We start from the raw sequence: 20,521 nt of genomic DNA, 5'->3' as shown, positions 1-20,521 counted from the left end.
TTTAATGTCTTTAGGTTTTACATATTGGGTTTTTTATGCCTGACTTTAAAATGTTCATATTTTTCAATGTTAAATCAGACTTGATGTGTTTTCTTCTTTTGTTCTGAGCCACCTCTCGTCAGATCCTCTCAAATGAAGATTGTATTCATGGAAACAGACCCCCATGTTTGTAGCAACCGGCAGGACCTCTGAGGTAAACCGGAAGTCAGGTGTTTCTCTGCTACTCGTGAAGAACCAACACGAGAAACACTGTAGCAGTGGAAACCAGGTTTCCAAGGTTTCCGTCACCGTGGTAACCAGGTTTTCAAGGTTTCCGTCACCTTGGAAACCAGGATCGGGATCTTGGTGTTCGGTTAGCCGAATGCTAACATCCATTTACAGTCACTCCTCGTATCTCTGCTAAATCTCAGACGGAAAACATCCAAGGGGATCCAAACGACTTCTTACTGAAACTATTGACCCATCCTGGCTCGTTGCTGGAAATGGAGGACTCTCCGACGTCATGTTGCTGGTAAGCTAACTGCTAACAACTTTATTAAAGCGGCGGAAATTTTATTTACAATGTTAGATTACGATGGAGCTAAATTGGGACAAAGTTTAAGATGAATTAAAAAATTTGTTTCAAATCTTTTTCTAAATCAAACTTTATGGCCCCAATTCAGCTCCAGTTATACAAATTTTTATGAAGAGCGCCAAATTAGTTTTCATTTTGGTGACTATTGTATGGAGCTAAAACTGTCTCATAATTCACAAACGCAAAATGCATCATCTTAAATAATTTTATTGGATATTAAAATATGCCTTCCATTAAAATTAATGGAGACTTTAAAATGTTTATTCCATTGTACATATTTCTGCTTTTTGTTGATTCAAATGGGATTTTTATGTTTTACACATCACATTTGTCAGCTTTTACCAGTTTTTGTATTTTATTCTTTTGCTGTCAATGAAGGAAAACTGACATTATGTCCTCATTAGAGGATAAATGTTCCCTGTGTGTTGCATTATTTCTGAACCCCAGAAAAACCTAATCTTAAATTATTTAATAATTAGGATACATGGAGCAACTTAAAAGTTGAGTTTAAATTTCAAAAACGTTTTAGTCATTAAATAAGAAGTCAAGTCAAACTAAAGGTGGGATTTTCAAGGGGTGCGAAATTAGTAACTTCTATTTTCTTCTATTCTTTTGAACAATTGGAAACTTAAATTTTAGAAATCCACTAGTTTCCTGACCACAGCTCCTTATATTCATCTGAAATTAGACTCAAATTTACAATTTGAGTCTAATTTAATAGCAGAGCAGGTATTAAATAACAGCTCTGCTAGTATTTAATTCTAGCGCTGCACTGTAGGCAATACAATGTGTTCATTTTAAGCTACTAGCATATTTTCTCTGTGTCCATACAAATTTAGTTTTTGTTTCAGTAGATGTAGTAACCAAATGTGACCAGCAGGGGGAGCTCTAGTAACGAGCGAGAGTTTTTAAAGCAACATATTTATCTGTTCAGCTCATCAGGAAGTGGAGCTCAGACTGGATTAATTTTAAGACTGAAGCCACAAAGTTTGAAGGACACATTTGAGAATTTGGATAACTTTAACATGAATTTATAAGGATTTTTATTCCTTATAAATTTAGCTTCTTTTGTTTTCTGCAGCTCTCTGGCATGGCTTCTTTCATTTTCCTTCATTTCAGGTAAATGAGCACCAAAAAATTTAAATTATCCTAACTCAACAGAGCTTTTATTGTGAAATCCCAATTTTTAGAGTAGAAAAAAATAAAGCAATGTTTAGATTTTAAAGGCTTCAACATGTTGTGTACAGTTGATCTTTTATAAATTTACTTTTTATATAGGATAGATTTGATTTAATGTCATCCGTCTAAATCTGTCACATGATGCACATTTTGTTTTCCATTTAAGAAATAAAATTAGTCATGACTTTATTTCTGCCTTATTTCAACTTTATTCTCCTACAACTTGTACTTTTTTTTTTTTTTTAATCTTATCACTTCTTGTAATTTTGGACTTTATTCTAGTAACTTTTTTTAGTTTATCTTAGTATGAAATACACAAATGGAACAACTTCTCGAATGAAACTTTATTCTTGTTTGACTTCTCATGAAGTTGAAATATTGTATTACGACCAGAATAAAGTCGCAATATGAGAGTCAATATTTCAAGAATCGTCATTATTTTATTTTTGTATCATTTCAACTTTATTCTCGATTTCTCGTAATATTACGACTTCTTACACGAGTTTATTTTTGCTATGACTTTTCGTAAAGTTGAAATATCACGAGAATAAAGTCGTAATATGAGGAAAAGGTTAGTATTTTGAGAATAGTCTTATTATTCTTGTATGACATTTTGTAATTTTGACTTTATTCTGGTAATTAAAAAAAAATTCTTTGCATGGATTATTACGAGAATTAAATCCTAATAGTACAACTTATCGCATTATTTAAACTTTATTCTCATAAAACTATAATTTTATTCTTGTAATTTTTCTTTTCTTTTTTTTATATCATGGATCTAATACTTTGTCGCAGTTTGTCTCCCCCTAGAGGCCGAAATCTTTTTTTCCCGTAGTATTTGTCAGAGCGTTTAATTTTAAACATTCTCAGTCATGGTTTGTGTTTTGCTTTAAAACGTCAAACTTTACGGAGACGAATGCTGGTGCTGACATTCGCAGGCTGGACCTGAAGTGGAGCAGCTGTGATGGTGTTTACGTCTCGCGCGACGGATGGACGCGCTTTGCTTTACCGTTTTGAACAGCTGACGTACGAGTGTGTGTGTGTGTGAGTGTATGTGAGCTTTGGAAACAAGCAGCAACATTAATGTCTGCAACACGCAGTCGGCCTCTCCCCCTCTGGTTATTTTTAGTCTAAAGTCAACACAGCCCGGCTCTTAATGACCGCAGGATTCCTCTCTGCTTCGCTTTGCTGCTTTGCTACATTATTCACCCTAAAACCAAACTGATTATTGGTGTATTTGGTTATAAAGTGAAACAAAACTGCACCACTGATGGAGTTTTCAGCTCCTTGCTCAACATTAGCTAGGCGTCTGGTTATTGTACTGCCCTCCTTCGACTTGGATCGCTGCTATTCTTTGTCGTAAAACTATAAAAAAATGCTGTCATGTCCTCCCAAACAAGGGTTTTGTTTCTGCAGACAGACCCCACTGCTGTATTTTATTTATAGCAACCAGCACAACCTCTGGAGTAAATGGGACGTCTGGTTTTTCTCTCCGACACACTTAAACCGAGGAGATGGGAGCCATTACCTGGGAAACCAGGAGCCGGATCGTTGAATGTGTCAGATTAGCTTAACGCACATATCCATCCATGGTCGATTCCCGCATGTACTGGCAAAATGTCAAGAGGTTTGGGTCGTCACAAGTTGGAGAAATCTGGGCTTCAGAGCTGAATACCTTGTCCAGAATAGATGAAATTCCTCAAAAACGTTTCAAAACTAATGAAAATTAAAAGTTCAGCGTGTGAAAAAGAAAATGGAGGGCTTGGAGAGTTTGATGTTGGAGGCAGATTTAGATGGTGTGGCGGTTTAATCTGGGTTCTGGATGTCTGAGTTTCAGTGGAGCAGCTGAATCCAAAGCTTTTTGGCAGGCAGAATGAAATTGTGCCTTCAGCTCTTTATACACCAAGGATTGGGCTAAAACAGCTAGCATATGGTCTGAAACACGGCATCATCAGCGTATCCATGGTTACGACCCACAGCAGGTTCGTTTTCCCCCCCAACTGCAAAAAATCAGATTTGTGCCTCGTCCATAAGTGGAACTAAATCACATCACATTTTATTCAACTTTCACAGCATTGATGTGAAACGTGTCGTAATTCTGCACCAGAAGAAGATGAACGAAATAAATCTGAACAAAAACAATGGCTGGAAATTATGATTATTAAAATTCTGAACTTTAGCACTTTATCACTCTTGGCTGTAACTACGCATAAAAGTGGACGACTCTACAGAAACTCCACAAAACAGGTTTCCTCTAAAGGTAACATTTGGCAGTGAGCAAATGAGGTTGATTGACAGCGCTAAGCCCCGCCTCCTGACTCCGTTTTTACAGCTGCTACTTCCTGATAACATAGCCTGTCAAGAATGCTAAGGGTACTTAGCATAACCACTAATGACGGCAGATAAACGGTTTTCCTGTAATGTTAAGTTGTTTCTCAGCTATTAGCACATTTAGCATCAAGTAAACGAGGTTGATGGGCAGCGCTAAGCCCCGCCTCCTGACTCTGATTGGCTGTTTTTGGTGCATTTCTTCAGACAGAAATAGTAGTTGGAGGAGCTTGGTTTTTCTTTTCATGGATTATCTGTCTCACTACATGGTGACAGAGTAAATAAATACATAAACATATTTTTGTAAAGGTTGCATCCTGCAGCTTGATGTGTGGGGAGTTTAGGACACGGACACAATAGCAGGAAAGCGGCTAATTGGTGAGAACAACGGCAGCGTTAGCATCATGACTGGTGATGATGATCCTGAGATTTTTCAGCTGTTGTTGATATGTTTTAGATAATCAGATCTACTGTCGTCATTTAGAGCCGCCATCTTTAATCACTCCTGTTAATTAACCTCCTCCCTTCTCTCTTCCGCTCAGCTGGTATTCCAAACTTGGTCATGTTCTTCTTTCTGCAGCCAAACACTCCCGAGCTTTAAACAACATACACACACACACACTCTCTTCCTCTCTGGCTCTCTCTCTTTTCCACACACACTCGGCTCTGTGCTCTTTCCGCTCCCGCTCGGCTCTCAGACGGCCGTCATCATGGCTCGCTGCTGGAGTTACTTAAGAGGACTCTCCATCTGCGTCACGGTGCTGCTGCTGGTAAGCTAAATGCTAACGGCTAACGACTCCATCTAAAGTTTTCATCTCTGACATCAGATTAACCAAACACAAAAATCTAAAGGTTAATTTTGGTGAATATCTAATTATCTCCCTAAAACGCTTCGCTTTCCGTCATCAGAGTTGACATGATATTGTTTTTTCTTTTAGCTGATACTGATGTTAAATACGTCATAAATTATGACATCATCAATATATTTTACTCACTTTTTTCTATGGATGTTTGTAATTCAGATTTTCATGTTTATTTAAAGGAGTATTTTTTAAATGAGAAAATGAAACGACATATTTAATCAGCTTTCAACAATTTGTTTTATTTAATGATATTGGGCAACATCTTTATTACAATTTTTATTTTATGCATTTTATTTTAAACAATGTAGAAGTGCAAAACTGAAAAATTTACAAAAAACGTCACGCTATATACTTTATATACATACAGTTCCTTTCAGAATTAATTTAAATATTTAATATTTTTTGGCAAAACAAAATGGAAAAAGGTTTTGACCATTTTTCATTTTAAAATAACTAAAGCTCAGTCAGATTGGATGGAGGACATCTTGAAACATTTTTTTTAATGCTTTGAACATTCTTGGACTTGGCTCTAGACTTTGACTAGACCAACATCCACCCCCAGCATCCAACAGGTTTTCTTCCAGGATTTTCCTGAATTTATCTTCATCCAACTCTTAGCAGCTTCTCCATCCCTCCTAAAGTATTAAACCCCACAGCATGATGGTGCCAGCGCCATGTTTTACCATGAAGAAGACGTGTGTAAGCTGATGTAAACCAGTATAATCAGTTATATTTACTGTAAATGTATTATAGTTGAGCTAATATTAAATTACAGGTTGATTCGATTCTCTAATTAAATGTCTTGATGGTAGTTGAGATGTTTTAATTGGATAATTTCTTCTTCCTAAATAGGTTAAGTCATGAAGAGATTTTCACTGGATTGTCAAACACTTTTAGGACCCTTCTGTCTAAATTGTTTTTGTAGATATTGTCAAATATGTTTGTAATAATAAACTATTTAAGTTGTTCTAAATAAATGGCTTTAAGAAAAAATTCAGATGTAATTAATGTCAGGAGTAAAGAAACGAGAAAATCAGCAGTTTTGCAGATGATGCTGTGTTTTCTTTAAACCGTTTCCTGCAGAAATTAAAACTCTGTCACAGTAAAACCTTCATGTTACTTATATTTTTCCTTATTTTTACCTGACATTTGTGGTGTCATTTAATCAAGAGGATCCAAACAAAGTTTCCCGGCTTCGTGTTGGTCGGAGTAGACATTTTGGAAATCTGTTTGTGAAATAAAAACGTATCCATGTTTGCAGCTGATTATTCTGATGAATCTAATATATTTTTACTGTTATGGTTTGAAAGTACAGGTATTCCTGAGCATGTTTGTGTAATTAGCGGTTAGTTTTTGCTCATTTCCTCCTCTTATCGTCTTCCTGCCGACCGTTTCCTCATTTCTTTCATTTTCCAGAAAGTTCTCACCTTTTTGCCTCCACCTCGTCTATTTTCCGACATTTCTTCACTTTTATCTCGGTTTGTTTCCAAAGCTCGCCTGCCGGCTGCCTGTCCACCCTCCTCACTGCAGCAGGAACGCCGTGTGTGTGATTACATTGGCTCTGTGGCTATTTTTATTTTAATTTCTATCGTTTGGAGTCACTTTTTCCTGCTTCCTGTTCCTGTTGCTGAGCTGCTTATCGGCCGATTGCAGTGATTCTGTTGAATGTTCCTTTTCAACTTGACCGTAAAGCTCATGAGACTTTTTCACTCCCAGGCTGAGGATTTCACTGTTGAGGCTCATTTTCTGATTAGGTTCAGGTTAACCGCCTGCTTTCATTTTTCATGTTTTGATTCGGTTTCTAACTGGATTTGAAGAGCTGCTGGTGTTTGTGTCACGTTGTCTTTGCCTCTGTTGTCTCTGCGGTTGCAAACCTTTACGTCTATTTTAAGTTTGTTGCCAAAGCAGTGAGGAATCTGCGGTCGTCCACGTTTAAAACCAAATGTAGCTGAGAGCACAGCTGACTTTTTAAACCTTTTTAATGTTGGTTAAGATTATTTCCATTTGCTGATTAAATTTTATACATTGTTCTAAATGTTTTTTTGGGTGCATTTTTCCTCTGGAAGTTTTTCACAACCGTTTGCTGGAATTGTGTTTTCCAGGCGATGGCCAAAGTGATTACTTTTTATTTCCTTACTCTGTTTTGTGACCAACTTCATGGTCTTCTGGGAGTTATTGTCCATTTTTGTCCCCAAGCTTTGACTTCCTGGTTGACGTTTTTAAATGTTGCTTCAACTTTCCAAAATAAAGGCCTTTCTAATAATGTTTGTTTGTGAAGTGCACCAGTCCCTCCTGCAGCAAAACGCTGCAAGTGGCTTCACTACCCTAAAGTCGCACTCGTGTAAAAATAGCACCACAACAAACATATTTTTATTCAAGTAAAAGTAAAAAGTAGCCAACAAATTACTCTAGTAAGAATAAAAATTACTCAAGTACTGAGTGGCTGATCAAAATGTCAAATATTTAAATTAATTACATCAACAAACGGACTAAAGTATAAAGTTGTATTCAAAATTTCGCTATTTTAAATAGCAAAATTTCAGAAATAATTTATATGCAGTTGCAAAATAACAAAATAAGACTTGTGAAACTTCAGTAGCTACGTGTCTGGTACATTGTTGGTTAAAACGTTCTTTTTTTTTTTTCAAAATTATTATTTTTCCCTCAAAATTTAAACTTTTTTTCTCAGAATTCAGATTTTTAAAGTGAGAAGTCAAAGTTCTGGGTTTAAAGTCAGGATTTTTCTGTTTTCATGGTGGTTGTTGGTTCTAATCCTCTGTAGATTCTCCAGGAGTTTAGCAGAAACCTGGAAGTTTGTTCTTCTCTGAAACGGTTTGATAAAACTGCAGCTGGGAGTCGCTGAGCCTCCGGCGACTCTGGTTCTCTTTCCCCCTCGGGATGATGAGCGTTTCCAGAGGAATGCTGCCGCCGTTAGGCTCCGCCCCCTTCTGGAAGCCATGACTCCTCTCTCTGGCTCTGCAGGTGTCTGGTGTGGTGATGATCGGTGTTGGATTCTCGTCAATTGAAGGAAACGTACCTGTTGCCCAGGTAACCACGCTGACACTTGAACACAACCTCACGTTTTATGGCTTTTTTCTGTAATATTTGTGAATTTTGTTGACTCAGTTGATCAAATGAAAGAAGGAAGTTTAGCTTTTGACTTTCATCTCGGTTTGTTTTGAAAACATTAGAGCTAAAATTTGTTTATTTTAATGTTTTTCTGGACAAAATCAGAAATAAGTGACTTCATAATCTGAAAGATTAATAAATCCAGTCTTGTTTTTACTTGCCCTGCTTTTTTTTTCCTTTCACTAAACTTTCCATTAATATGCTTTAATACATCCGATTTCTGTGGCTTTGGAGTCTCTGGACAGGTATTTGGGGCCATGATTGAACATTTCTGTTTTCAAAATTATTTTTATTTGTTTTATGTAACATTCTAATTTTCTAAATTTTGATATTTTTAACATTCAAAATCATAAAAATTTTTGAAATGACATTTTCGGTTTGGTTAAATAAATCTCTCTCGTATGAAGCTAATATTACCTGTATAGTGGATTCTGCCAGTGATTGTTTTTCTTTTTAAATCTGTTTCAGTTGTATGCCCAGTTATCGATTAGCGACGGTTTATTGGCTCTGCAGGTGTTCGGTCCGATCACGGTGGTTCTGTCTGTTCTGGGCATCAGTGCTGCGGTTTCAAACTACAAACCTTTGCTGCTGCTGGTAACTTAAAATATGTAGTTTTAGTTTATTATTTTCAACATCCAGATTGTTTGGGTTATTTTTATTTAAAATATTGATCTCCAGTGATTTGATTAGATCTGACTTTAATGATGTTTTCTTTACATTTCTGTCATCAGAGCTGGTAAATAGTCGTTTTAATGTAATAATCTGATGTTCTGCAGTTTTCTGCTCTGATTTTTGTGGAGTTCGTGGCTCTGATGATCGTCGCTTCTCCGTTGGTTCACGTTGAAGCCGAGGTATCGCCTGTTCTGAGTCACTGCTGCCCCCTACAGGGCTGCAGAGTTCATTACAGTATTTTCATTTAAAATAGCCGTTTTACTAAATCTGTTTAATATTCAACATGTGTTCTTGTTTAGCAGGTTGTCGTCTAGTGTTGTAGTTTTTTCTCATTTTGTTCAGATTAATCTGGCTTTGAGGTTCCTCTCTCTGACTGGGTTTTGTTGGTTCTGGTTCTGGTTCTGGTTCTGCAGGTGAACATCGCTGTGGAGGACGTTTTCCTGAACGTCACTCCTCTTCACACAGCTGAGCACTTCATCCAGACGGAGCTGAAGAAACTCCAGAACTCAGTGAGCCACAATATTAACCAGGAAGTCAGGCTTCAGTGTTTCAGTTCACTTTCCTTTTTAAAGTTTATTTTTATTCTTTAATCAATTTTTTAAAGTGAATTAATTATTTATTTTTCATTATTATAATTTTAAAAAGTATGTTATTGTTTAGCCAGTATCTCTTCTGCTTTAAATTTAAATTTTATAAAACAATTTTTAATTATTTTGTAATTTACAACAAAAAAAAGTTAAAGTTTTTGTATTTTTATTTAATTTATGATTTATTTTTAAAACTATTTTTACTTATTTTTGAAATTCAAACAAATCATTTGAAGGCTCCTTGAACAGCCTTCCTGTTGCAGCTCGTTGTTGTTTTTCTCTTCCCAGGATTCCTGCTGCGGTTTAAGAAGTTTTGAGGATTGGGGGCATCACCTTCCTGACTCCTGCTCATGCACGCCCCCTGCCGGCCTGAGGTTAGTTCAGCAGAAGCAATAAATTATGTGACAAATTTTAGTTTTTGGAGGAATTTTTATATTAATTTATTCCTTAGATAATATATATTAAAAATATTATCTAAGGAATTATACATATATGTATAATATATATTAATATAGATTATAAATAGCTTATTATATAAGAAATATTGTAATCTATTTTTTTCTTACCCATATAGTTTTAATATTTTTGCGCGACTGAAGTTGAGAAATGCATTTTTAATTGTAACCAATCATGCTGTAGGAACACAAACTCCTTTATTTAATTTAATGGAAAAACCTCCCAGCAAACCTGACCAGGTATTTATGATGTTTGCATAAAAACTGAGTCTTATGAAGGAATAAATACATTAAAACTGTTTTAGTTATCAGGGCAGCAGAGCAGGATCGTCACATGTGAGCTAACTGCTGCCCCCTGCAGGCAGAGTAAAGCATTTACTGCAGAACCAGGAAGGTTCCTCTCAAGACAATAAAGCTGAGGAAAAAATAACCAAGGAAAAAATAACTACAATAATATTTAGACATAATAAAGAATAAAGTGAAATACTACCAGGATAAAATCTGAATATTTTCAGAAGAATAAAGTTGGAATTTTACGAGAATAAAGTCATAACATTACGACGTCTCGTGGTATTATTACTTTATTCTTATGAATATACATCTTATTGGCTGTTTCCTCCTGTTCCCCAGCTCTCAGACCAGTAACTCCAGCTCACTGGGATCCTGTGTGATGACTGGAGACAGTCGTCATCCTTCAGATAAACTCTGGGTTCACGCTGAGGTATCGCCGCGTCTCTCACAGCCGGGTGACGTTCTGTCCCTCCGTCCCTCTGAACCAGTTTTGTTCTGATCTGTCTGTCGCTCAGCCCTGTGGTCCCATCCTGAAGAGCTACCTGGGATTCCCCATCAAACTCCGGATCGGAATAATCTCCGCCTTCGCCACCATCGCGGTAAACCAGGAGCTTCTTCTTGTTATTGCTTTCACTGTTTTATGGAGCTAAAACACTGAAAATATCACATTCAGAATATAAATAGATTCTGTCTCATGGTCTTATACGTTTAAATAAATATCTACTTTTGGAAATTTGTTTTTACAAAAAGAGGATGGAAAATTATTTAAAAATGGCAGCAGCTCTAAAACCACATTTCTGGTTATTTTTGTGGAAATTCAATGCAAACATTTCTGGAAAAAATGAAAAACTGACAAAAATTTGCATTTATATTTTAAAACATTATTTTTAATGTTGTGTATGTTTGTAATTTTTGTTCTATTTTTAGACGTGAAATGAAGATGAACATAAAATTTTTCAAAAGCAGGATAGTTTTTTTCTTCTTTGAGGGATAGAAAATGATGTTGTATAAAAAAAAGCACATATATCTGAACATAATGAGAAGGAAACCAGATCTGAAACCACATTTCTGGTTCTTTTGCTGTCATTTTTTGTGGAAATTCAATGCAAACATTTCTGGAAAAAAGTGAAAAATTGTTTAAAAAACTGATGAAAATGTTGCATATTTCTAAAAATATCTACAGTATTATGTTTCATGGGTCGTTTCTTGAGCTTCCCACCTGTGTGTCGGACATGTGTGTGTGTGTGTGTGTGTGTTGCAGATTACCGCCATCGTTCTGTGCCTGGTTCTGGGTCTGGAGGATCGCTTAAAGAAGCCTCCGGTTGAGATGACGGTCGACGACTTCAACAGAGTCAAATACCAACCCAAACCTTCCCTCTCCTGACCTCTGACCCCTCAGCCACACAGAACGGACACTGATGCTAACATGTAGCCTTTAAGTGGAGCTAGCGAGAACAACACAGGAAGTGCTGTGAGGTTATGAACCAGAAACGGGTATCATTCTTTTGGACTTTTAGTTTCCACCATCATGGCTTTTCATTTTAGTTTTTCACAGATTTATTTGTTTAAACACACAACCGAGAGCACAGGTTTGAATTCCCAGCGTATTTCCTCTGTAATGTAGATTCACTCTCCCACTAAGGTAAAGTCTCTCTGATAGTCCGGTGGATTCGGTTCGATTTGGGACCAAAGTTGCATCATTTGTTACGTTTTCAGCTGCTGTGTTTCACTTTTATAAACTTTTGAAAAACTTGTTCCCCTCCTGGCCTGTGGGGGCGCTGCACCAAGAACCACTGGAGGAAACTACATGTAATCCTCTGAGTGCAACTTCCTCCTTCACAAAATGAAAAGAAAATGGAATAGTGTCAGATTTTAGCAGTTGTAGGATTTTTCTTTAGTCTTTTACAAAAGACTACGAGACATTTCTCCCGCTAGCGCTAGGCTAGCATGTCTGTTTTGGTGTATTTACCCAGAATTCCCTGTGCTGTAGTCCTCTTCCTGCTTCTGGAGCGGTCTCTGGTCCGCTTGATGTTCACATTTGCACCAGAGTTCACTTTTTTGTTCGATTTCACATTCACTTCTCTCCAAACAAACCAAACTTTGCGGGATTTTTTGATTTCTCTTCTTCTTGGAAGAACTGGAAGAGTTCATTCAAATAATTTGGTTTCCAGAAATTTGGCTACCAAATTCATAAAAGTATTAACATTTAAGAGTAGTTCATGCACTTCTGATAACTGCACTGCAAAACCACCAAACATTACCAAGTTTTTGTCTATTTTTGTGCCCAAATTAAAATTAAAAACCAAAATTGATAACTGCATTTATGAAAACATGAAGTTTTAATCAGAACAATTTGCAAATAAGATTCATTTTCTTTAATGATCAAATTTCTGCTGTTTTTTTTGTTGTTTTCTTGGGAAATCTTGTCCTACAGAGACTGAAGAGACTCTAGTGCTGGATCAGGATTCCTGCTTTTTATTTTATAAATGGAATCCAGTGTTAAAAAACTGCTTAACCTTAAAATGTTTCTATGTTTGCAGAATATGTTTTAAAATTTAATATATAGAAAAATGCTGTCTTCCTGTCTGAAGTGTGCTTTGTAAATAAAATGAGTTTAATTTAAAGTTAAATCTGTGTTTTATCTGCAGTTACATCTAAGTGCCACAAGGTGGCAGCAGTGACTGACGGGAACTTTTCAAATCTGAACTTTTTCTCTTAATTTTAATGATTAAATTAAAAAGAAACGAGTTTTGAGCCAGAATGCAAGAATATTATTCTCACTTTTCCTTTGTTTTAGTAAAAACTTTGACATGAAAATGCTTTGCAGACCCCACAATGTATTTTATTCTGATTTAATTTCATTTCTAAATGTTTGCCAGTGTTGGAAAAACTGCTTAGCCTTAAAATGTTCCTGTTCTGTTTGCAGAATCTTAAAAAAAAGTTTTTAATTTCAATATAAAGAATAAAAGCTGTTTTCCTGACGATTTAAGAATAAAACGAGTTTAATTTAAAGTTAAATCAGCGTTTTGTCTGCAGTTACATCTAAATGCCACAAGGTGGCAGCAGTGACTGACGGGAACTTTTTAAATCTGAACTTTTTCTCTTAATTTTAATGATTAAATTAAAAAGAAGCGACACATAAGTAAAATTATGTTTACAGTAATAATTAACTCCTAACCTTCAGTCAGTTTTGATTGAATGAAGGGAGAAAAACGTCAAACTAAGTTGCATCAATCTGAACGCACGTTTTACGTTCAGGAAACAAAAACATCGAAACGCGTTAAATATGTTGGTCAATGCTCCTTTAATTGAAGCAACTCTAATCAGGTTGGTGTTTGTTTCTCGGAGCACCTGGGTTTGCAGCTGAGTGGAGTCACATGCAGTAATCTGGGGTTAACCGCATCACTCTGCATCAGATCGCTCTGATTCTGGATTTCTCTAGAACTACATCAAACAATACAGAATATTACGATGACAAACTGAACTTTCCTTGTTTTAGGACAGTCAGGATTACCAAGATGTTTTCTAAATGCCAGAATAATGAGACTATTCACTTAAATTATTAATCCGGGAAACAAAGATGATGATGTCGTAGCATGGCTAGCATCTGACAGGAAGTGACACGTTAAGAAAAAGAAGCTTTGTACTCCAGCTGAACCTTAAAATCTACGTTGGCTCATCTGAGTACCAGATTGTTAAACTGGACCATGAAGGGCAGTGAAACTGACGCCCTGAACTGACTGTCCACATGGACAGGGAAGATGAAACAGACGACCAGCTGCATGTTGTTAATGTTATTTCTGAACCCAAACACACCAGATTCCACAGCACATCTAAATGTCATGGTCAAGCTAGCATAGCTGACCAAGTTTCCTCTTCTGAGCCATTTTTGATTTTTAATTAAAACATGTTTCTGACTTTATCTAATCTTTTTTTAAGTTTTCTCCTGCTTTCATGGCCTTTGGTTGATGGTTGTCACACAGGAAGTGGGTAATCAGAGGGGGCAAAGGTCAACAGGCTGGGATTCAAACCTGCGACTAAGGTCTCTGTATACGAGATGGTTATATTTCTGAGATCTAAACGTTCATTAGCGTAAAACCTTTTTGCATGCAGCTGATTATGTCCATTTCTCTCATCTCTGTGCTTCTCTACTTTTCTCTTCCTGATGAAGTTTCGCTTTCAGCTGCCACTAAATGGGGCCACTGGTTTAGTTACCAGCAGAAATAATGACTTCATCAGCAGCCAGAAATGTTTTTCAGCCAGTCGATGTCTCTCTCTTTCATCTCCAGCTGTTAGCAGGTTTTGGTTTTTTGTTGCTGGTGTGAAAACCACATTCAGACTTTAACATTTAAGCTTCGTCTTTAAACAGCCAAACTCTGTCACAAAGAAAAGTCGGTGTTGATTTTGCTCTTTGCAGCTTTAAACTCTGGTGTCAGTTTAACATCTGTGTCGTCTATCAATGTGTCCAAAATGATTTTGCCCGTTTTTGTGCATTATTGTTAAAATATTTTTTTAATTCTGCTTGAAAAAGTCTTGAAGTCCTCAAATCAATGAGGTAATTCACTGTTGTTGTTATGAAATGTGTTTTATTTTGATACTTCCTCATGCTGATCATTGGTCGGTTGCACTGATTGGCTGCAGATTCGCTCTGTATGTCGAAATGATTCATTTCATTGTTCAGATTCTCTGCAGACGGTTTCATCGACACGCTCACCTTCATCTCTGCACAGTTCAGTTCTCTCTCTCTACGGTCTAGTCAAAGTAAGACAGAAAGCATGGAAAGAAATAGCTGCTGTCTGAAGAATGTTTTTATGTTGTTCACTGTCGCTTTTGGGGTAAGTAAAATCCTTTAATTTAATTGATAGTTTTGCTAACATTCTTCCTAAGAAAGTTTATTTATTGTTTGTTTTGAGACCAGCAGATAAAAATAATCAGAATTTTGCTTTTCATAGCAAAACGTACTAGAAAGGAGGCAGAAATAAAAATATCAAAATATCCATTTACAATTCTTTTGATATCTTCTGATATTTGATATTTATGTTTGTTTCATATTTTTATGATGCCTGAGAAACGGAGCGACCGTCCTGGCCTTTCTGTCTGTTTAGTTATAAGGATTTATTTATTTTAAACTGAGGAGTTACTGTATATCCTTGATAAATATTCATAATCGTTCAGCATCATCTGCTTTTCTGCACCAATCTGTCACTTTAATATTTACCAGTAATCTAAATGAACAGATGTTTGAGGTTTTTGAATCATTTATTTGTCATAAATGTTTTTATGTCCAGCATCGTTCAGTTTGTCGCCCTCTAGTGTTTAATGAGGAAATTACAAATGTGGCAATAAGCAGAAAAAATACAATTTTTAAATTAATTTATTTAAAAATCTGCTTTATGTGGATCAAATGTGACTCACCAAGTGAAAATATAACATTCTGAAATATTTAATTACATGTAACACATGATGTTTTTAATATTCACAATTTTATTTTTGGAAATGTGATTTTTTTTAAATATATATTCTTATTTTTACTCATTTTTATTGACTAAATCTATGCATAGCTTCTTCTTTAGGTTTCTGGGATTCTCTTCATCTGCCTGTTGTACAACACTGGAGCTGAGAAAGTGGTAAAACTCAACAAGCTTTACTGTTAAATCTTCATATTTAAACCAACAGTCTCTGTTTCAGAAGAATATTTACTATCTGAGGAGATAATTCATATTTTCAAATGGGATCCTGTGAGAATTTGTGTTTATATATAACCTGCTGTCTGTAAATCTTTGTATGATATTTTTATACATTTGTTTGTGACAAAGTCTTTAGAAAAATGAATTAAAATTGTGTCTCTTCAGACTCACGTTAGTCCAGTGTTTCTCAAACTGAGGTCTGCAGACTTTAACAGTGCAGAAGAGGATATTTTGTTTCTGTCAAAGCAAATCAAGTCTATTTTTTACTTTAATTGTGCTTATAAATGATCAATAACCCTAAAATGTTATTAATGCAAACACTTATAGCAACTTTTTTTTGGATTTCCATGTGTTTGACACCAAATAACTCAGAAGTGGGATTGTTCATGACAATAAGTGAGTTAAGAGGCGAATAGTTTTATTTCAGGTTGTGTATATAGAGAGCTTGTGTTATTGTGGGGTAATTTAAATTTCCGTGAGTGTTTGTGGGTTAAGTCTTCGTGGGCCTGAAAGAGTTTGAGAAACTCGGCTTTAGTCCAGTGATTTAAAGTTTCTCTGAACTAAAATCCAATAGTTTTTGGTCCAGTTAAACTTTTACTTTGAAAGGAGTCAATAATGCCAAGAACAACTGATGGTAAGATGCTGACTTCCAATCTGGCACCACATAACCTGGCTTCAGAATTGGATGGATGGATGTCGATCAATCATGTATCAATCAGTTTCAGCTGTAAGTTTTGTGTTTCTGCTCTCATTGATCAGATACAAGAACTGGACGCCCCCAGGAGGATGAGGCTCTGGGTGTTTGCCATCGTGCTTCTTCTCATCTCCATTTTTGGCAGATGGGCAACATGGACCAAGAGTAAATTCTGCCTCAAAGTTGTATGTACCACAGTTCAAGTATTTAATTCAAATATAAGTTTAAAATGAATTTGATCATCGATTATTTACATTGTTCTCTGTGCAGTTTGCAGTCATCAATGGGATCGGGGTGGTCGTCATGGTGATCTTTGGGATTCATGTTGCTGTTTTTAAAAGAAAGGTAATTTACTGTAAGCTTTGTTTGGTGCAGAAACAATAAAGTTATTATGGCAGATCAGTCAGGGGAGCAGGCACTGAGCTGAAACCAGAAGTTTAATAAAAAGACAATAAAACACATTAAAATATTACATAAAAAAGAGTTTTGAATTTAAAAATCTAAGTAAGATATGAAACCAATAAGCAGTCTCCCATGATTCAGGCTAAGGAATCTGCAATGACTAAACATTTTCTTTTTCTTTTCTGCTTTTCCTGATTTATGTTTGTGGGAATTTTCTTTTCGCACAAAGAAAATTGTCCAAAATAATTGTATCCTTTTCTATTTAAGTCATGGAAAGAGGTCAAAGCGCTGAATTTGCCGATGAGATCCTGAAAAACGACGCACAAAAAGAGTTGCTGAAAATCCGGCAAGGACGTGTAAGACCGCAGGGCTCCCCCTGGTGGCGTGTTACAGGAGGCACAGGCATTTTCAATAGAAGACGCCATGGATACTAGCTTTCTGGACAAATAGTTATATAAAAATGAAAGCATCTGTTACTGTTTTGTTCAGAATGTGTTCTGTATTGTTGGAATCTATAAAATGCTTATTTTAAAGTCTCGTGTTTCAGCTTCAGTGTTGTGGATGGACTGGAGTCGAGGACTGGGGCTCAGACATCCCTGACTCCTGTCGCTGCACACCTTCATATGGACAATGTAAACCCAGCCCACAGGTGAGCTTAAAAAGCTTTCACAATTATATCATGTAAAAAAAAATCTTATCTGCAAATCTGACAATGTTTTTTTCTAACAGGGATCCACCAGGCCACCATACGTCAACTCCAAGGTATTCAAACACCGACTGATAACTTTCAGCTTCACCTTTCTGTCACATCTTTCTGTCACATCTTTCTGTCACATCTTTCTTCCCACTTTCTCTTCTGCAGTCGTGCGGAGAAATCATTGGAGCTGATGTCGAACATGTGGCAAATATCGTCCTCGGCATCTTTTTTGGATTTGCTATAGCTGCTGTAAGTTTTTTATATTCTCTTTTTTTTTATAATTGTTATGTATAAATGATGTGGAGGGAGAACAAGTCAAAAGTAGAATATGACCAGATAAAAAATATCAGCTACTGGGAAGAACGTAGGTTAAAAATGGAGGCAGAGCAGGAGTTCATCTGACTGATTGGACTGTGAAAATAAACTCAGACCATCAGGATCTGAGAACATCAACGTCTTCATCTGTTTGATTCTCCTGGATTAAAAAATAAAAGACTTTCAGATCAAACTTCTATGACTGCCTCCATATTGTATGAAAATACCCAAATACAAATACAAATTTCCTGAAACAGTTTGTATTACAGCAAATCTGAATCTGTTTTCCCATGAGGATGTTCAGGGTTTTCCATAATGTTCTTGATTTTTTATAAAGTCCTTCTTTGCATCATCGTCTCCAGAGGTTCCAGTCGCTCCCAGAACAGAACCAGCCTTCTTTATCAGGTTGTTGAGCCTCTTGTAGTCCCACAGATGATGGCAGAAGAGATGACGTTCAGCCTCCCACTTAGAGAAGCTGTAGCTCCATGTGGCTGGCAGAGAGCGATCCGATCCGTAGCCTCAGCCTGTAGGGCTGCTTCAGCTCCCTGTGGCCACTTTCTCAGTCCTTTTCTTTTCAGCTCGTCTCTGAACAAGGGCTTTAAGTTACGACCAGAGAAAAACTCAGTTTATAACATACTGTTTTCTATATACCGATGATAGAAACTTGGGTTTTAACGGGTATGAAGCCTGAATGTTTCTTTGAGCGGTGAAGTTTTAACTGGACGACAGAAACGTGAAAATCAAGAGCAGAACATCTTTGTTTAGCGCATCATATTGTGAGAATAGAAACCTCCTTTATTCTGATCACTTGTTTGTCTTCTTGCACTTTCAGATGATGTGTTTGATCATCGCCATCAAAATGATTATGCAGTTCAGTCGTCATGACAACGTCGGAGAAACAGATATTGAAATGAGGGATTATTAAAGTTAACATTTTGGAGGGTTTTGAGCCAGAATGCAAGAATATTATTCTCACTTTTCCTTTGTTTTAGTAAAAACTTTGACATGAAAATGCTTTGCAGACCCCACAATGTATTTTATTCTGATTTAATTTCATTTCTAAATGTTTGCCAGTGTTGGAAAAACTGCTTAGCCTTAAAATGTTCCTGTTCTGTTGGCAGAATCTTAAAAACGTTTTTAATTTCAATATAAAGAATAAAAGCTGTTTTCTTAATGATTTATGAATAAAACGAGTTTATTTTAAACCTTAAATTTGTTTTTCTGTAGTAACATCTGGTTACCACAAGGTGGCAGCAGTAAAATCTTTTTCTTAGTTTCAATCACAAAAATAAAAAAACAAAATACTTTTTGGTTAATTTATTGACTTGGGTTCTTTGTCACTGACGTCTAAACTAGATCAACAAAAAGAAGAAGAAGAAGAAAAATGTTTGGACGGTCTGTACAACCTCTGTTTATATATTCTACAGAACATCTAAAGTATCTAAAGAAAAACTGCTTAGCCTTAAAATGTTCCTGTTCTGTTGGCAGAATCTTAAAAATGTTTTTAATTTCAATATAAAGAATAAAAGCTGTTTTCTTAACGATTTATGAATAAAACGAGTTTATTTTAAACCTTAAATCTGTTTTTCTGTAGTAACATCTGGTTACCACAAGGTGGCAGCAGTAAAATCTTTTTCTTAGTTTCAATCACAAAACGCTCATTTACTGTAATTTCTAACCTTCAGACAGTTCTAGATTATTTCACTGATCGCTGCAGGGAAACTACTTTGCCCAAATAGCATCAATATAATTTTCTGAAACAATTTTTAAACATGGACCAGAACTTTGAGCAACCCCGCCGTCTTTTTTTTTCAACAAGTTTAATGAAAAGGTCATTGATTACTTTGAAATAAAAGAAACACAATGAATGTAACGCAACACATCATAGAAATGATGTGGAGTAGAAAGTGCAGATACTTAATGCAGAATGTAAAGGAGTAAAAGTCGAAAGCAGGCTGATTACATCCTGCCTGACAGGCTAAATATACATTTTCAAACAAAAAACATGCAAAAAAAGAAATGCTCAGCTTCAATTCTGAAAAATTAAAATATTTTCTGATGATCAGGAACTTAAAAAAAATAATTTTTTAAATTTTCTGTTAAGTATAAATAAAACATAAATGTACACAGCTCAAAAAAATAAAGGGAACATTTAAACAACACAATATAACTCCAAGTAAATCAAACTTCTGTGAAATCAAACTGTCCAGTTAGGAAGCAACACTGATTGACAATCAATTTCACCTGCTGTGGTGCAAAAGACAACAGATGGAAATTATTGGCAATTATATTTCATTCATTCAGATCCAGGATGTGTTATTTGAGTGATCCCTTTATTTTTTTGAGCTGTATATTTATATATTTTAATCTAACCTTTTGTTTTACCAATTGACATTAATTGGAAAAACATCTCGAGACATTTTTAAAACTCGTCTTGTTGAATTTGTGTTCATGTCGCTGCAATGCGTTTCATTTTGTGCTGATATTGATCATTGATCATTGATTATTGGCTCGGTGTTGAAACTTTTCCGCTCATTGCTTGTGACATAAGAACTCTTTTAAACGGCTCAGCTCTCCGTCTCTCCACTGTCTAGTCAAAGTAAAGCAGAAACATGGGGAAAATTAACGGATGCCTGAAGGATGTTTTT

General features: G+C 35.9%; 2 protein-coding genes across 3 annotated transcripts; both read left to right on the top strand.

Annotated features, from left to right (window-relative positions):
- Window positions 1-199: 199 nt before the first annotated feature.
- LOC103459318 (uncharacterized) lies at window positions 200-12,708 on the top strand. 2 transcript variants are annotated; one of them, XM_017302894.1, is made up of 9 exons: window positions 200-511; window positions 7,927-7,992; window positions 8,542-8,667; window positions 8,850-8,924; window positions 9,159-9,254; window positions 9,621-9,706; window positions 10,418-10,508; window positions 10,594-10,677; window positions 11,340-12,708. In XM_017302894.1, exons 1-9 carry the CDS (start codon window positions 503-505, stop codon window positions 11,460-11,462), a joined length of 756 nt encoding a protein of 251 aa, XP_017158383.1. In that variant the 5' UTR covers window positions 200-502; the 3' UTR covers window positions 11,463-12,708. The 2 variants fall into 2 exon arrangements, with proteins under 2 accessions (XP_017158383.1, XP_008399013.1); XM_008400791.2 differs by lacking the exon at window positions 200-511 and adding an exon at window positions 4,566-4,851.
- Window positions 12,709-17,084: 4,376 nt separating this feature from the next.
- LOC103459379 (23 kDa integral membrane protein-like) lies at window positions 17,085-18,976 on the top strand. The gene is made up of 5 exons (XM_008400889.2): window positions 17,085-17,217; window positions 17,409-17,510; window positions 17,591-17,623; window positions 17,724-17,807; window positions 18,706-18,976. The coding sequence occupies exons 1-5, from the start codon at window positions 17,131-17,133 to the stop codon at window positions 18,796-18,798; spliced, it is 399 nt and encodes a 132-aa protein (XP_008399111.1). The 5' UTR covers window positions 17,085-17,130; the 3' UTR covers window positions 18,799-18,976.
- Window positions 18,977-20,521: the final 1,545 nt, after the last annotated feature.

Source organism: Poecilia reticulata, linkage group LG23 (assembly GCF_000633615.1).
Source record: "Poecilia reticulata strain Guanapo linkage group LG23, Guppy_female_1.0+MT, whole genome shotgun sequence".
Taxonomy (NCBI): domain Eukaryota; kingdom Metazoa; phylum Chordata; class Actinopteri; order Cyprinodontiformes; family Poeciliidae; genus Poecilia; species Poecilia reticulata.
The sequence above is the reverse complement of the archived record's forward strand: the minus strand, read 5'-3'. Positions and strand labels throughout refer to the sequence as shown.

What these genes read in the sequence shown, in the direction of transcription:
- LOC103459379 (XM_008400889.2), top strand. Translation starts at nt 17,131, where the DNA reads ATGGAAAGAGGTCAAAGCGCTGAATTTGCCGATGAGATCCTGAAAAAC. An exon ending in AATGTAAACCCAGCCCACAG is followed by an intron (nt 17,511 to 17,590) that starts GTGAGCTTAAAA and finishes TTTTTCTAACAG; the next exon opens with GGATCCACCAGGCCACCATA. An exon ending in CACCATACGTCAACTCCAAG is followed by an intron (nt 17,624 to 17,723) that starts GTATTCAAACAC and finishes TCTCTTCTGCAG; the next exon opens with TCGTGCGGAGAAATCATTGG.
- LOC103459318 (XM_008400791.2), top strand. Translation starts at nt 4,792, where the DNA reads ATGGCTCGCTGCTGGAGTTACTTAAGAGGACTCTCCATCTGCGTCACG. An exon ending in AACTCTGGGTTCACGCTGAG is followed by an intron (nt 10,509 to 10,593) that starts GTATCGCCGCGT and finishes TCTGTCGCTCAG; the next exon opens with CCCTGTGGTCCCATCCTGAA. An exon ending in CCGCCTTCGCCACCATCGCG is followed by an intron (nt 10,678 to 11,339) that starts GTAAACCAGGAG and finishes TGTGTGTTGCAG; the next exon opens with ATTACCGCCATCGTTCTGTG.